Genomic DNA, 18,158 nt, shown 5'->3' with positions numbered 1-18,158 from the left:
TCCAAATCATTAGAATCATCAGAAAATCATTGTAATCATCAATGTAAGAAAAGTAAAATATTAATACAGAAGACAAGGTTCTTTCCGTAATCATCCTCTTTCATTCCATCTTTCGATTTGAAAATAAAACTTCTTAAAAGTAGGAAACCGATATACTAAAATTAAACTTTGAATTTAGCAAATGTTCAGAAATAACGCAAACACGCATTTCAGCTATACATTTTGTATGTCTCCCTCAGATTACAAGAGGGAAAAAATTTCCAAAAAATTTATATGCGTTCAGAACATAGATATAAGTATCCATCTAATTTAATTTCGATAAAAAATACAGATAGGAAAACGCCTATCAGGCTTTTTTTGTATAAATGACATTAGATGTGTTAACTAAACCTCGGTACTGAAGTAATTGCGTCCATTTTCCAAAACATGTTAATTTTTCATGGAAAAAGCTGTTTTATAGATGTCGAATAAGTTTTCCTCATTATGTCGAATAAGTTTTTAAATATAATTGTGCAATTATATTGACTCTAATACTTTATCAAAAGTATATTCTCTATTAATGAAAACTTTTCTTCAAAGCATCATAATCGTATGTATTTTTTCTCATATTTTCAGGCTGTTATTTGACAACAAGATTAAATTTCTACCTAAAACTAGCTTCTCTTCTAATCCAGAGCTGACTACTTTAGAGTTGTCTGGAAATCCAATTGAAGCCTTTCACAGAAGTACCTTTTCTGGATTGCCACGCCTCAAAAAACTGTGAGAAAATTCCTGAAAAATAGCTTTTGAATTCTCTTTTATTCCGGACGAAAATGTTACCACTGTGCTTTATTTTTTCCCACAAATGAGATAAATTAATTATTTGTCTTACTTTTTTTTCTATTTTCAGAACATTATCAGATGTTCGATTGCTTGATGAATTTCCGGATATAACGGGCACTTCGGGTCTGGAGCATTTACGCATCGACAGAGCGAATTTGAACATGATACCTGCGGATTTGTGTTCTACAGTTCCTTTGTTACGAAGCTTGTACATAGTGTTCTAAGCTGCATTTTATATATATTCTTCGTTAAAACTGCATATATTTTGGTTATGAAAATTTCATCAATCTTTCCCGATAAAAGATATTCCTGATATTCCTGTATATCCCGATATTCCTGTTTGTTTTCTTAAAAAAAAGGAAATAAACAGGAATAACTAAATCATTTTAAGAGAAGAATGGATAGAAAATGTAACTTGAAAAAAATGTATTGACTTCTGAGTATAGATATACTTCGCTCTAGACATTTCAGATAAAATGAAAGTACCGGCACGTTTAGATGCATGTGAAGAGATAAGTCAATAAAACATGTTCATTCTAAAAAAATTAATATCCGTAAAATCATACTTCCGATGTATAGATAAAACAGTCAAAGTCATAAATCTATGTGTTGAAAATATATGCATGTAAAATATAAAAATATATCAAATAAATTGTGAAAATTAAATATCAACTTATAAAATACATGGAAATGAGAGTTTTTATTTTTTTTTACATCTAACTGTAATATCTTTTTGGCGAGTGTATTTTATTTTAACTTACTAAGAAAATACCAATAACTAAGGGTTAAACGCAGGGAACATTTGTGATAAAAGCAATAAGCAGTAATTCTTCAGAAAATATGAAAGCTATGCCATCGTTTTATTCTGCTTTAAGCAATATCTAAATATCAAAAATATTTTCTTGTTTATTAGCGAAAGGAAATTTTGTACGAGACATTTCATAAAATGGCAAGATTCTAAAAAGCGATTTCTTTTCCAAGTGATTTTCAACTGTTGTGAAGTTATGGTTTCGAAAATATATTCGTTTGCAATACATGTGCTTTTCATATACTCTAAGTGCAGAAGTAGTATTGAAGGTTTTTCCTTCCTTACTCATCAAAAAAAATCCCCATTTAATTTAATTAAAGAGTACATTGCTAATTTCTTTTTATAATCTCGAATATGTGCCTTTTCCCCCCAATTATATGCCTCTCTTCAAGTTCAACTTGATAAATTGCGCGAATTCCTGTTGAAATATTATCGGAAGCTGAAGCTAAGCATGTCATTTTCATGACACTACAAAAACTTCTTTGTGCCTAAAGATTAAAAAAAAAACTGACGCAAATAGTAAATTTAAAAAGTTAGAAAGGAAATGAAACAAAGTTATTTAAGAGATTAATATAGTGCGTTTTCATTCAACGGCCATTCTTGGAAATTTCCGCTTTTAAGTGTACAACATTTACTATTTTAGCATTTGCTATATGTGTGCAATTATTAAGATCCAACGGTCGTACTTGAAATTTCCACTTTAAATATACAACATACAATATTTTACCATTTGTTATATGTGTGTAATTACCAATATATCTGAATAAGAATATAGAGATAATGGATTTAATTTTTATTAATGAGAGTTTGTAATATACTGGATGTATATATATAAAGAAATGAAAAGGTAAATTTTACTTGTAAAGGTAAATATTACAAACTATAAAAAAAATTTAAATCTTGTTCAACTAATTTCAGGATTTTGTGATAACTTTGCATCAAAATATGAGGTCCAGCATTGCTTTGATTTCATAGTAACCTTTTCATGAATTTCTGTTTTAGGATTAATATTTCTTTTATAAAATAGATTCTTTTTCTCTTTCTTACCTATGACTTTGTCATTTCAGGAATTTGAAATCGAATAAACTAACTGAAATTCCGGAATTGAATGGATGCAAGGAACTAAGACTGATGTAAGTCGGATACAAACATATAAATGTGTATTTATTCAAAAATGTAAAATACATTAAGGTCAGTCTTAAATCAAATATTTACCTAAGAAATGTTCATTTTGAATATAATTGCTGGAAAATAATAAAAAGCATATATGCATTTTTAAAAAACTAACACCTAAAAGAGAGCAAAATAGATTTGCCCCATTTTTACTATATAGAAGGTAGGTATATAAAAAGTAATACTGAGCTGATTTAAAAGGACACAACTTTTTTAAAGAAAAATAGATTAAAATAAGAAAGCAAAAGCAATATTGTAGAATTTTTATTTGTAAAATAATAAAGACAGTCAGTTTTATTCATTGTTTCTATAGTATGCTCATTCAGAATAGAAAAATATAATTTTAAGAGCATTTAAGCATAAAGGTAATGTATCCAAAGATGGGCCAGAAATCGAAAGATTTTACTTGGTTAAAAAGATATTGATTGTTTTAAAATAGTAATAAAATACTCAGCGGAAATTGCAGATTTTATAAGACAATTGTATGATTTTAAAAAAATGACTCAGTGTATACTGCTGCTACTTTGTATAAAATTATAATCAGCTCTGCTTTAATTTATAGACATTAACTTTAAAAAATCCTCGCAATTAATCTCGCTATTTAATTTTAGTAAAAATGGCAGATAATTCATATGCTTTTGTTTATACATTCCTAATTCGTGCATGTTTTGTGAAAAAGTATTATTTATTTCTCTAATTTTTGTATTATTTATTTCCCTATTCTATTCTACATTCCTAAATCATGCATGCTTTGTGTTTGTGTATTATTTATTTCTCTATATTTTCAACGAGAAAATAATTTTTGGTGAATAAATGTAAAAATTTATGTACATTTTTTAACTTTCAAATAAATGGTAAATAGCTGCTTCATTATTCTGCTTAATAATTCAATGAGATTAACAATCTCGTAATACTTTTAGCAAATTTTTCTTCTTATTTTAGTGACTTGAGCTATAACAATATTTTGGCTGTCAGAGAGCATGCTTTCACAAATCAAGGTAATTTGATTGATCTTTTCTTAAGTCACAACTCAATCTCAGAGATTACCAAAGATAGTTTTGAAGGCCTCACCAACCTGCAAGTTTTGTAAGTCTTTACTTTTGATACTTTTCTTAAACTTCTATTTCAAAATTCGTATTTCTTTTATGCTGAATGAAAATCTTCATATATTTTATTATTTTAATGTTATTTTAGTCACAAGAAATTTCATTGACAAATAATTTTATAATCATTTCAGAGATTTAGAAAGCAATGAGATAGCAAATATTGATCTGGATGCATTTGAACATTTTAAAGATCTTCGGGACTTGTGAGTATTTTTAATCTGATTGATTGATTTTTAATTGGTTAACTGATTGAATTTTTTAATGATGATATTTCGTTTTAAAAGTTGATATTTTTTCAAAAACAAAGCAAATTGCTTTTAAAACACTCTTTATCATGTTTTTTTTTATTTGCAAGTCTGGATTTGCCAACATAAAGAATTTAAATTAACACCAACTTTTTCATTAAAATTAGTTATTTCACATAACTTTATAATTAAATTAATAATACTGTTTGCAAGACATACGTTATTCAACTCATTAGAAACAACTACTTTTCATGATAATGTATGAAACACGTTGCACAAATGTGTGATATAACTATGAAATATGCTGTTTTTGTCTGAATAAAATCAGTTCAGATCCTCTCGATAGCATAGAACTTGAAAAGTTAAAATAAGTTACATTAATTTCGTAACTACTGAGTTAATTGTTTCCAGTTAAGAATTAAATAGGCAGTAACTCTATTCGTGTCTTACTTGTGCTTTATTATTGTGACGAATGTTAAAGATAATGTGATTATGTATAATTCATCTAAGAAAGTAATGGACAACCTAAAATAAAAGCACAGAAATTTCATAGCAAAATATTACAAGACTTCATTCATTGTAATAATATTTAAAAAATCTTAAATACTGCTTTTCGTCTTTAATTAGTTTTAATAACTTATATTCCACACACGCCTAAAAAATATTAAAGAGAGCTCTCCTAAATATATTTGCTCATTCTTGATTTCAGATGTGTCAAATATTAAAGATTTAGCTCCTAACAATGAAAGAATATAGATTATATAGCTTGTCTCTGACGAGTTGGCGGACGTGATATCAGTCTATTTTGCTGATACCACGTCAGTCACTGATTCATGATGGTGAATCAGTTTTCCAGATTTGGCAGCGTTTCACTCTTTCATAACACACAATTCAAAATATATTATTAATGATATGTCAGAAAGAAATGAACCAAAGACAACACAAATGTATCTTTTACACTCCTTTCATTTCTCCGCGACACACTATACATATCAGATTTTTCTCTCTTTCTGAAAATCCACTTGTCTGTCTGAGATCGAAAATTAGCTGCCAACTTCTCGGAATTTAGTTCGATGAATTGGACAATTTGCACTTTGCAATTTATATTTACCAAAAAAAAAATTTTTTTTTAATTTCTCTAAAGTAATTTAGTAAAAAAAAAATACACTTTTGGTAAAATTTGTGTCACACAAGTTATTTTGTAAAAAATTTACAACAAAAATGAGTTATAGGAACAGAATAAAAGGAAGCTAATTTCGTTTTGTTTAAGTTGTACCATCATGCTTCTCAAATGGCAATTTGAGAGACAAAATCATAGACTCACTTTCTAGTCTTATAATACGAAAGGTAAAAAAACTAGAATTAAAATGCATAAAAGATATGAAATAAGGCATGTTATAGGGATGTTTATTTAGTGCAACATAAGTAGTCACATAATCTATCAAATAAATGATACATTCTAAAGCTTTTTGAAATAATTATTTTTATTTAGTAAAAGCTGCAAAGAAAATTAATTGTTACACTCATTTGCCTCATTGTTACCGATGAGAAAAATCTTTTAAATATCATATCAGACAAAATGACAGGTCATAAAAAGGGTTATATGTTGCATTTTCAGGGGGATAGACATAATAGGGGGGAAAAAGCGAGTTTTTAGCAAAAAAAGTGAAATCTTCCTTCCCCCCCCCCTCTCTTTTGGTATCTGCCAAGGAACTGCCTTATGTACTTGCAACATTAGGCATTTATTCTTTTGTGTCCTCCATTTAAATGTTTATACCCTTTAAGTCATCAATAATAATTATGCTGATGGCAATCCTCAAGCGTTAAATTTATGTGAACATTAGCGAAATAATTGTTTTGCTTTTTCGTAATAATGTTTCATCCTTCCGTAAGAACAAACACCAAATTAGTTTATCTTTTCCATCATTACGAACAACAGATATATTGTAGCAAAATTTATATTAATTTCTTTCTCTCATATGTTTCCTGCTTTCAGTTTAATATATGTTTCAGCTTACAGAAAATTATATTTTACTGTAAATATTATAGATGGTGAAGGACACGCAAGTAAATCGCTTCTGGTATATTTTTTATATCAAATTACCTATTATATGCCAAAACCATTTTAAATGCTCACTTAATTTTAGTAAAAAAAAAAATTCTTATCATATTCTGTAATTAGGGGGTTATTGTTTTTGAGAAAATAGAATATTAACTAAAAAGTTTTTTTCTTGTTTTGATTTAAATGAAGATGAAATAAAATGTTAACAATGCTTAAATAAGAAGAATATTAGAAAAATAATAAATATTGAAAAAAAGTTCATTAAATCTTAGTTTTTTTACAATTATTTTTAAATGATATGAAAGAAATTTCTAGAAATTACTTTTATTTCCCAATTTATTTAAATAGTAATAGATGGTAAAGAAAGTTTCTTCAAAAATTTTTAATTTTTATAGGTATTTGGATTCTCAGTATATGAAAAACTAATTTGGAGGAGTCAGTTTTCATTTAAATTCAACTAGTGAAAAACGCTTGACTTGCTCTTAAAACAATATTAATTTTCAGATATTAATCCGCCTTGATCCTATTGAATTTCAGCTTTTTGTGGCATATATTAAAAACACTGAAGTACTTTATTTCCAATTCCAAAAATACGCCAAAATGTATTTTTTCAAATGATTATTGTTTTATCCATAGAAATCTTGGAGCTAATAAATTCCCAAAGCTTCCAACAAAGGGCCTGCAAAACTTGAGACAGCTGAAAACATTCAACAATAGAGAATTGAAAGAATTTCCACCAGTTTCCACTTTTCCTCGAATAAACACGCTGGCGCTTTCATATGCATATCATTGTTGCGAATTCTTGGCTGCAGCTAACCATAGGACATCGGGACCAAGAGCTTCAACGTCCCTGCAAGAAACTATAGTCTGGTTGTCGAAAGAAGATGTGGATATGTCGTCTTGGAATTCGAACATTACTGATATTTATCCAGATTCTTCGGGTAAGGAAATGAATTGATAATAAAGAAGCTGAGCTTTGCAATCTTCAACTTTACAAATTTCTTTATCCTAACAATTTTTTTATTTATCTATAAATGACTCATAGATATTGATGTTAAAAATACAAGATTTGCACAAAATGTTAGTGTTCTACACAAAACATGCATTAATATAAACACGATTGTTCTTAAGCTCTTAAGAATAAATTATTTAAAAGAAAAAAAATAATCGTTATTTTGTGTAATTGATTATGATTAACCTTTTATTAAAAACCAAACGATGCAATTTTAAATGTTTAAGATGACCATTCATTCGAGATAGTGTTTTTTTTTTAAAATCATTTACATACATATAACATGCATGATTAACTTACTTTTTGTGTGTATGTGAGAGAGATTGAATTTATTCTGCTTTTTTTTTCCCAAGAGAAATATCATTTTCTTTAGATTAAAAGCAGTTTTTTTTATATAAAAATAGCTAGCTTAGAAAACGACTTGTATCTTTCATCCAAATCTTTTAAATCCAATCTGCTTCTACTTTTCAAGTAAAGCATAAGACGATAAAGATTTTCACAATTTTTTTCTCTTTTCTTTACTATTTAACTCTTATCTGAATTCTCTTTTTCCCGTTTGCTTGTTGGAGAAGAGTACTCCTCCCTTTTCACGTTTTTGAATGGTCAGTCGAGATTAATAGCCTCTCTTTAAGACTATCCGTCACTCCACACAAAGATTCTACACAAAGAAATGAGAAGGCATGTCTTTACTTTCTTTCGCGCTATTCTGTAGGAATCGGCCCATTCCCTTTCTACACTAAGTGACAACGAACTAGGACAAGGATAACTAAATGACTTTGGGTATAATTCCGGATTTGAATGACATAATTCAAAGTTTCTCCTCCTGTGGTTTTCTATTTCTTTAATGTTAAGGGCCAATGACATTAAAAAATACTTTAAAAAATTATAGAAATTAAAATTAAGAAAAGGCTTTCTCTTACTAGATAAATAAAATGTTATCTTTAAATATTATATCGATATAAATATAAGTAACAAAGAGAATTTTCATGTGAACTGTTTAAACTTCTATGACTTAATGCCCTAGCTGGAAACGCTGAATGACATAATTCAATGTTTCTCAACCTGTAGATTACGCCTTGAATGTTAAGGGCCAATGACATAAAAAAACAAGATTTTAAAAAATTACAAATAAATTATAGAAATAAAAATAAGAGAAGATGCCTTCTCTTATTAGATAAGTACAATGCTATCTTTAAATATTAGATCAATATGTATCTAAGTAACTCAAAAAGTGTTTTCTTGTGAACTATAAAAATTCTAAAACTCATTATAAGAAGAAGAGAATTTAACAAAAGTGTTTGAAACGAGACAATATTAGCAATTATATTAGTTAAATATTTTCATCTACTAACTTTCAGCTCTGAAATATGACTTTTTAAAGTGGCTAAATTGTGTTTTTTGTGTCTAGAATTTTTGTAATAAGAACAATTTTTCACCTAACGAATGTTAACAAAAAAAAGTAGATAGTAGTATTGAGCTATACAGAGCAAAGTTGGTGAAAAAAGTATTGATGCTGTAGAGCTGTATGTGAAGAAGAAGAAAGGCAGGTTCGGCCGAAGTGTTAAAATTGATATGAAAGATTAGATGAAGATTTGCATTAAGTAGGTATTGTATAAAATTCCTAGTTTAAATGTAGGATAAAGTATGAATTTTAATATACTACACACGTGGACTAGGCATTTTAGCCAAATGAAAATTGAATAAAATCTTTGATGCGTTATCTCGAAATATAAAAATATACACAATACTCTCTAGGAAACATCTGAAAATATGCATATATAAATACAGGATTTAAAAGAAAGCACCACTGAGTATTTTTACTGCAAAAAAATGTTTGCTAAAATTCACTTAAATCTAAAATCGTCAGCCTGTCTGTCATACGATCATGCAGTTGTCGTTTCTTTAATTTTTTAATTAAAATTAAACCACTCAAAGACATAATAATCCGATACAACAATTACATATAATCCCCAAACATTTCAATTATTTTATGCGTTCTTAATTGAATAAGACAGCACATTAACGAAGCGGACGGTGCCATCTAGTTCGATAAAAGTAGCCACACGATTAGAGACTAAATATAACCATTATTTTTCAATCTGTCGATAGCACTTCCTTTATATTTGGACCATGCCATAAAAAAAATACCAGAAAATATTTTGCACTTTGTCTATGAATTAGGCTAGACATCCTACTTCTTGTAGATCCAATTATCACTGATTCAGAAATATTTAAAAGGTTGTTAAAAAAAAAAAAAAACGTTTCTATATTTGTCTACATTTGTTCCTGCTTTGGGCTGTTAGCTCGATGCAGAAGTAAATCCCCAAATCATTGACCACAGTATAGTCTATTTGCTCGGTTTTTTCATCGTTACAAGAAAGCAAAACATCATCTGAATGCTCTTAGAAATTTTCTTATAAACACGTGTTCCGAAACCATTGGTAAGTGCTGTTGCAGCAGCGCCACCTACAACTTCTAGTGTAATGTGTAAGCATCATGATGTGAGCGTCATGTTTTTTATCGTAAGAAGTGTGAGCATAAAAAAACTGAGTTTAAATTTACGGTCCACGAGAATGAGATTGTGAATTTTCCAACTACAGACATCTTGTCCGTGCTACCGGAGAGCGACCTTAAAGCAACTATAGATAATTTTAATTTGAGAATTTTCGATTTCGTTTTGGTTAGTGCTATGTTGCGTTTTAAACCGATAGCATTGGAATCATTGTGAGATGATATTGGATTACTAACGAGTATTGAGGTAGGTGCATGAGATTTGTGGCCATTCATTCCCATAAGATAATTTGAGCTTGTGGTCATTCACACCCATAAAATAATTTGTGTTATTATTATTATTATTATTATTATTGAGTTAAGAGTTTCGTTTTCAAAATGTCTAAAAACGCACGAAAAACTGATTTGCAGCTTGCTGTTACAGAGTTAGGAGTGGTAGTAACTGATAAAATGACGATCGTAGATCTAATTAATATTATAAAGAATACTGAGAAGTTCAGAGATGAACCTGAATTTGTTTCGACTCTCATAGAAGGGATCATTGAGGATCGGAAAAAAGAAGTAGAGACATTCGAGAAAAATAAACAATTAGAATTACAATTAGAACAAATTAAATTTTAGAGAGCAAAAGCTGAAATAGAATTGTCGCACAGGCGAACAGTTAAAAACACCAGCGATGACGATTCAGAAAATAAAATTGAGCAATGTGATTCTCTGGATTCGCTAATAAAAAGTATTCAAACTTGAACGATTAGAGTTCCGAGTCGTCCAGAAGGGTGGACTTAGCGTTTTTGGAAAGAGCCTTTACAACGAAAAAGGTGCTCGATAAGTATAAAGCAGTGGTTCTTAACCTTTTTAAGCCGCTACCCAAATTTGAGAAATATGTTCATGTCGCGACCCAAAAAAAGTCAAAATTTTTTCATTGCTTTATTTTAGATCGTATTTTTAAAAAATCTTCAATCCTACGATGATGATTTTTTTTAACTTACAAATTTTTTATTTATTTTTTTAATAATAAAGATAAACAAAAGTACTTTTCGATCCAAGGAAAATTTAATTAATAATCAAGTGTTTTTAATAATTTTTATTTACCAAATTAAAATATATTTATAACTTTTTGAAAATAATTGACATTTTAACTTATTCCTAAAAAAAAGAAATATCAATGCATATGTTAAGTCTTTTAAATTTTAAATGCAAGTCATACAGTTTTAATGAGAACCTTCTGCTTGAATACATTTTCAAAGATCTTCAAACCTCGGTTGAATGCTTGTCAAGGAGCACCTTATATCTATTTCAGGATTTAACTTGTTCCAGTAATTGTTTTTGATTACACACAGAGCCGAAAAACCAGCCTCACACATATATGTTGTTGCAAAGGGCAATAATACTTTTAGGGCTTCTTTAACAATTATTGGCTTTTCGGTTTTTAATTTTAACCAGAAAGCACTTTGTATTTCTATTAATTGTTCTTGAAATTGATTAATATTAACAAATTCCTCATGCAAATCACTTACATCAAAATTAAATGGCATTCAAATATTTGGAGCGCTTCTCTTGTACGCCCTCGCCAGCTTTGTTCCATTTAGTTCTCACCGTTATTATCATCACACGTACTTTTTTTGCTCTCGCTTTTTAATCAGCTGATATTTTTTGATCTTGTTAATCACATTCATTTTCGATTGTTGATATTTATTCAAGTCGTCATTTCTAAAATGTCTGAAATTTGGTGTATTACTAACTTTTTTGGTTTGACTCAGCGTGACCCAAGAAATATGCTTCGCGACCCAATTTTGGGTCGCGACCCATAGGTTAAGAACCGCTGGTATAAAGCATAAATTCTTTTGAATTTATTAGGTGAGAAAGCTTCTAATGTAATTTCGTACATAAGTGATAATGAGTTGAGTGATTATGATAAAGTAAAGAAAATTGTATTGAGAGAGTTCGAACCAACCCCTCAGTCGTGCTTAGAGCAATTCAGAAAAACTACTAGGCAAGCAAATGAAACTCATGTGCAGTTTGCATCACGTTTGAAAACTAATTTTGATTATTATCTAAAATTGAGAGAAGTGTCTGATTTTGAGAAACTTAAACAATTAATTGTATCAGACAAATTGTTTCAAACGCTTGGTAAAAAAACCTCGTCCCGTGTAAGCGTTAGGCAATCAGATAGTTGGTTTCATCCCATAACTTTAGGAGAAGAAGCAGACCTTTATTTCGTATCGCGTGGAAATTCTTTAACGGAAAACACTAATAAAAAATCTTCTAATTCTAGATATGTGTCGAGGATATTTCTTGCTGATAGCAAAAATGTAAAGTGTATATTGTGTTCTGAAAATAATCACCCCTTATACAAATGTAAAAATTATATGGCGTTGCCTGTTTCTGAAAGAGTAGATTTAAGAAAAATAGCTATTGCTTTAATTGCCTTGGCAAACATTTAGTGAAAAATTATAAATCCCATTTTTCATGTTCTTTATGTAAACGAGAAGGAAAAATGAAGCGTCATCATTTTTCTTTACATTTTCCAAGAAGTTCTGAGTCATTGCGTAATGAATGTGAAACCAATGCGAGTGGGCAGAAATTTCCTTCCCTCCTTCAAGAATCTGCAGTTCCTTCCCCCCATCGAAAGTCTGAGCTTTCACCAAATGCTCCGATGCTTCAACCAGTTATCACTTATCAAAACAATAATTCGGTACTCTCTACGAGAGTAATAAATCAATCAAAAACTGTTTTGCTGAGTACTGTGAATTGCTTGCTAAGAGATGATAGAGGAAATACTTATCCGGTGTGCGCGATTTTAGATCAAGGAGCAATGAATAATTATATGACTTCAGACTGTGCGAATAGTCTTAATTTAAAAAGAAAGAAAACTAATTTAACAGTTTGTGGTATTGGAGATACATGCACAAAAATTAAATATGTTGTTAATGCTGCGATTTCTAACTTTGAGGGAAGCTTTGTAAAAGAGTTGGATTTTTTTATTGTATCTAAAATTACGGATTTCATGCCGCCAAAAATGTTAAAGATTAATATGCCACAGTTAAAATATATAAAACTCACAGATGAGAACTTTAATGTGCCAGGTCATGTAGATTTGCTTTTAAGTCCTGAAATTTTTTATGAATTGTTGCGGCCAGGTCAGATTTGTCCGTCTAATAATAATCTAATTTTACAAAATACTGTTTTTGGGTACGTAGCTAGTGGAAGTATTCCGGTTGAAACTCAGAGAAGGGTGCATTGCGGCTTCATTAAGAAAAATGCTACTTTAAATGAAACTGTACAGAAATTCTGGGAATTAGAAAATGTGCAGATTGAGGTACCCAAAAATGAAGAAGCAATAATTTGCGAAGAGCTCTTTAAGAAAAACGTTAAAAGAGATAGTACGGGAAGGTACGTTGTAAAAATGCCGTTAAAAGATGACCCAATGTGTTTAGGGAAATCTAGAGATATTGCCCTTAAAAAATTAAATTCAATGTGGAATCGGTTTTTAAAGGAACCTGAGTATTTAGAATTATATAAGGAATTTTTACGCGAGTACGAAAATTTGGGTCACATGACAGAGATTTCGGAGTGTGAGGAAGAAAAAGGCACACATTATATACCACATTTAGGAGTCTGGAGTCCTGATAAAAGTACCACAAAGATTATTGAGGTTTTCAATGCCTACTCACAAACAACATTAGGGAATTCTCTTAACTCCTTACAGTACAACGGTGGGGTTATTCAGGAAGACTTGTTTAATATAATAACAAGATTTCGTAATCATATTTATGCATTCGTGGCTGACATTAAACAGATGTATAGGATGATTTTAATTGATCCGAGCCAAACAAAACTTATGAGAATTCTTTGGAAAGAGGGAGTGAATGAACCAGTTAAAACCTATGAGCTCAAAACTGTTACTTTTGGAACAATAAGTGCACCTTATTTCGCAACAAGAGTTCTACTTCAGTTCTCGTTTTCATCTAGAGATGAGCGCGAGAACTATCCATTAGCTTTCCCAGTGTTAGAGAGAGACTTTTATATGGATGACGTGTTAACCGGTTCTGATAATTTAGTTACCTCCAAAGAAATTCAAAGGCAGTTAATTGATATTTTGGAAAAGTCTGGCATGCAACTGCATAAATGGCATAGTAATTGTGATGAGTTAGTGTCAAGTAGAGAAGAAATCTATAATTTTACATACTCCGAGGAAACCCAAGATTCAGGTATTTCTTGGAGTACCAAAAAGCCTTTACTTTAAAGTCGATTTCAAGGCATCTCAAGGGAAAGACTGTCGAATGACAAAACGTTGCGTTTTATCCACTATAGCAAGACTTTTCGATCCTCTTGGATTACTAGGACCTGTAGTGACAAAGGCAAAAATATTTTTACAACAATTATAGTCTTTGAAGCTGGACTGGCATGAGGTACTGCCTGAGAAACTAACTAAAGAGTGGTCAAAGTTCGTCGAATCATTACAGAGTGTTAGTAGCATTGAATTTCAAAGATGTATACTTACTGAGGGAGCTCACATGATAGAAATCCATGGGTTTGCTGACGCATCAGAAGACGCTTATGTTGCAGTTATCTACTGTAATTGTATTAAAGATGGTCACGCATCAATCAAATTGATTGCCAATAAGTCGAGAGTGTCTCCATTAAAAAGAGTTACCATCCCAAGATTGGAGCTTTGTGCTTCAGTGCTTCTAGCCAAGTTAGTGAAAAAGGTGATACATGCTCTCAAATTACCAATGGCCTTTCTAGTTATATGTCATCTGAGGGAATCAATTGGAACTTTCTGCCACCGAGTGCGCGTAATTTTGGCGGCCTCTGGGAAAGCGGAGTAAAAGCTTTTAAATATAATTTCAAAAGAGTTTTAGGCAATACAGATTGAGCTATGAAGAATTCCTAATAATCGCTACACAGATAGAGGGAATTCTAAATTCAAGACCACTTGTGCCTCTGTTATCCGATTCTGATGTTTATGATGTGTTAACCCCTGCCCATTTCTTAATTGGCAGACCATTAAATGCTGTTATAGAGCCAAATTTAACTGAGGTTAAAGACAACCGTTTGTCGAATTGGAAAAAACTGACAAAAATAATACACATTTTTTGGAAAAAATGGCATATACAGTATTTAAATAATTTGCAACAGAGGTCCAAGTGGATGGTAGAAAAAGATAATGTGAAAGTCAATGAGTTAGTGCTTCTTAAGGATGTAAACCTACAGCCGCAAAAATCGGCATTGGGAAGAATAATTGAGCTTTATTTTGGTGAAGACAAACGGGTCAGAGTAATTAAAGTGAAAACTCAAACTGGAGTTTACAAACGACCCATTTCACAAGTCTATATTTTACCTAATAATGTGTCATCTAGTGTTCTTCTAGTAGTTATCTTATATTAGTGTTTCTTTGTGAGTTATTTAAGGTTATTGTATTGTGTTAATTTTCTATTTACATTTGAAGTAACTATATGATTTATTGGTTGAATGCAAACATTGCTACGTGTGACAAAATGTTCCGCAACCAATGGCAAGCGCTGTTGCAGCAGCGCCACCTACAACTTCTAGTGTAACGTGTGAGCAGCATGATGTGAGAGTCATGTTTTTTATCTTAAGAAGTGTGAGCATAAAATAAACTGAATTTAAATTTACAGTCCACGAGAATGAGTTTGTGAATAATTTTCCAACTACAAACAACACCGTTAATTGATACACATCGGGAATGACACAGTCGTTAATTATTTTACATTTTGTTCTTTTGTCCTGTTTTCGTCGCTTGAAATCATCCCCGTAATTAAAGATCTTGAATACTCCAGGGCTATAAAGAAAAATGGGGCCTCGTCTTAATTATTTTTTCCATTCCTAGTCGCCCATTCTAAATTATGGTTTTAATTAAACGTATTCACCTCATTACTACTTGTAAAATTACACGCTGACATATCAAATGGAAAAGTACTTTATTTCTGTGACCGGATACACTCTACAAGATGCATCTATGCATTAAACTAATTTCATGCCCAGCTTATTGCATTCAACAAGCATAGTCTTTAATTCAGTAAACTGTAAATTTTGAAAACTCAATCAACTTCAAATGTTCATATTCTTTTATGTTGATGTTTACCAATATATTTCAGGAAATTTTTCAAGAAAATTTGAAGAGTTTGCAAACAAGCTGTGGAAAGCCTTTGGAAGAGATTACACCATTCCAGATAATCTAGCCCAGTATGCAGAAGAATATTTTGAAGATTATAAAGCGTTGGAAAATCCATTAGCGAGGTTTGCGCTCCAGTGTCTGCCTGAACCAGGTTAAAAATTCTCATTTTTATTACTGGTCTTTTTTACTTTGTTTTTTGCAAGTAACGCAACCACACACTTTGACTAATGATGATGAATCTTTGTTTTAAGTCCACTATTTCTTTCTTTTATAATCTGATCTTATCTGATAACCCAACTTCTGCTTCTATTCCGTATCTAAACAGAATTCTGTAGGTTAAAATCATTCATTTATTACCTATATCTAATTTTATATATCTATTCTTTTTATATTATATAATAATATTAATGATAAAAATATATCTGCTCTCTTCTTGTAATTTATCTTATTCCAAACTTTTACTCTTGGCTTTTTTCACTTCTTTAAATGGGCGAAATGGCATTTCTTGTATATATCAAATTCCTCCAAACCTAACAGATTTATACTGGCAATGCATACTTTTAACCTGCTTCCCTTGTTAAATGCGATACATTTCCTTTAACTGTTTCCTCTGAACTGGTCTATGAATCACTTGAACTAGCACATATATTCCTAAATTTTGGAAGTCTTCACAGACAAAGATGTGATACGATTTTTTTTTAAAGTACATATATTAGTAGTGCGATTATTACTTTTTTTAAATAATTGTAATATTTTTTAAATAATTAATGTATGAAATACCGTAAGAATTTCTAATTGTTAATGGAGTAATACTACTTTCTATGAGAACAGACATGGACCAAAATCTGGTAACATACAAATGAGTCTGCCAATTTTCGTGATAAACGGAACTGTTGTGCATGATACTTTTCCATTTACAATCATGGTTGCACTTCTAACTACAAGAATATTAATCGTTATAATGGAATAAATTTTTTCTAAAAGTAAATTTACTGAGAATTCTTTCTCTTTAATTTTTTTGTTCTGTTACGTTTTAGGTCCCTTCATGCCGTGTGAAGATCTTTTTGGGTGGTGGAGCCTTCGATGCGGTGTTTGGGTTGTATTTCTGCTGGCTTTGCTTGGGAATGGAATAGTTGTCATAGTTTTAATCATTGGCAGAAGCAAAATGGATGTTCCTCGGTTTCTTGTTTGCAATTTAGCAGGTGCAGATTTCTTTATGGGTATTTATCTTGGAATGCTGGCTGTGGTGGATGCATCTACTTTAGGGGAATTTAAAGTATGAACATCTTTATATTTACATAATTTTGAGTTGTTTTCTTTTTTTATATATATTTGCAGTTGAGCTCATAATGTAATACCATATTCATAAATATTGTTCATATGACTTTTTATGCATAAAAACATTACATTTCTACATTTTTTTAATCCATAGATTTGTGCAATTGAGTACATATGTAGTAAGTGAAATAAATAATTTATATGATTATCTGTTACTCACTAAATATTAAACCTAATTTCAATTTTTGTACAGTTTACTCAGATTTTATTATTATGATTAAAAATTTTAAGATCAATACTGAAACTAAAGCATCAACAAGTTAAAAGTTAAATACTCATTTCTTATTTTTAATCAGTGGGTAAATAAAAACCCGATCATTTATCTTTAAAAGATAAATCTCCTCATATTTTTATAATTTTTCTTTCCCACCACACGCATGAAAGAACACTTCAAAAAGCATTTCCTAACTTAGAAAAAATATATAGATTGTAAAAAATATTCAGTTTCGTATTTTAATAGATGATTTTTTTGGATTTTTATTTTTTTTTATTTAATAGTAATCTGATTGTTTTCAGTAAATTGAATAAATCCTTCTCCTCCTTTGCAAGCAAAATTAACTCTATATTTATGAGTTAAATATTGCAAACTGCTTTTCAGCCATTTATTCTTTTTTGGTCTTCAGTACATGGCTTCTCTGCATTTTATCTATATAATAATAAAGTATTTATTATAAATTGTATAGATTTTTTCATGTAGAGATATGATATTTACTATAAACATCATTACATGATATCCAAAAGAATCCGTGAATTAGTTTGAGAGGAACTCTGTAACAACTTTTATCATTTCTTCCATTTAAATTTATCTCAGAGCAATAAGAAATCAAAACAGAAAGGAGTATGCAGAAATTATTCCATGCAAACATTTTTTGGGGTTTCGATATTTTATTGAACTTATAATAAAGCTAACATTTTTTCCCAATTAAGCGGTAAAAATTT

General features: G+C 30.1%; 1 protein-coding gene across 3 annotated transcripts in view; it reads left to right on the top strand.

Moving 5' to 3' along the window:
* The window catches only part of LOC129960471 (leucine-rich repeat-containing G-protein coupled receptor 5-like), a 220,468-nt gene that overhangs the window by 187,463 nt on the left and 14,847 nt on the right, over positions 1 to 18,158 (top strand). For all 3 annotated transcript variants that reach the window (XM_056073930.1, XM_056073928.1, XM_056073929.1), the window contains exons 9-16: positions 616 to 759; positions 890 to 1,030; positions 2,698 to 2,763; positions 3,746 to 3,889; positions 4,041 to 4,112; positions 6,853 to 7,157; positions 15,862 to 16,032; positions 16,919 to 17,157. In XM_056073930.1, the coding sequence (XP_055929905.1) occupies positions 616 to 759; positions 890 to 1,030; positions 2,698 to 2,763; positions 3,746 to 3,889; positions 4,041 to 4,112; positions 6,853 to 7,157; positions 15,862 to 16,032; positions 16,919 to 17,157 (1,282 nt within the window). The remainder of the gene's footprint in view (positions 1 to 615; positions 760 to 889; positions 1,031 to 2,697; positions 2,764 to 3,745; positions 3,890 to 4,040; positions 4,113 to 6,852; positions 7,158 to 15,861; positions 16,033 to 16,918; positions 17,158 to 18,158) is intronic.

The sequence above is a fragment of the Argiope bruennichi genome, chromosome X2 (genome assembly GCF_947563725.1).
Source record: "Argiope bruennichi chromosome X2, qqArgBrue1.1, whole genome shotgun sequence".
Classification (NCBI taxonomy): Eukaryota; Metazoa; Arthropoda; class Arachnida; order Araneae; family Araneidae; genus Argiope; species Argiope bruennichi.
The sequence above is the reverse complement of the archived record's forward strand: the minus strand, read 5'-3'. Positions and strand labels throughout refer to the sequence as shown.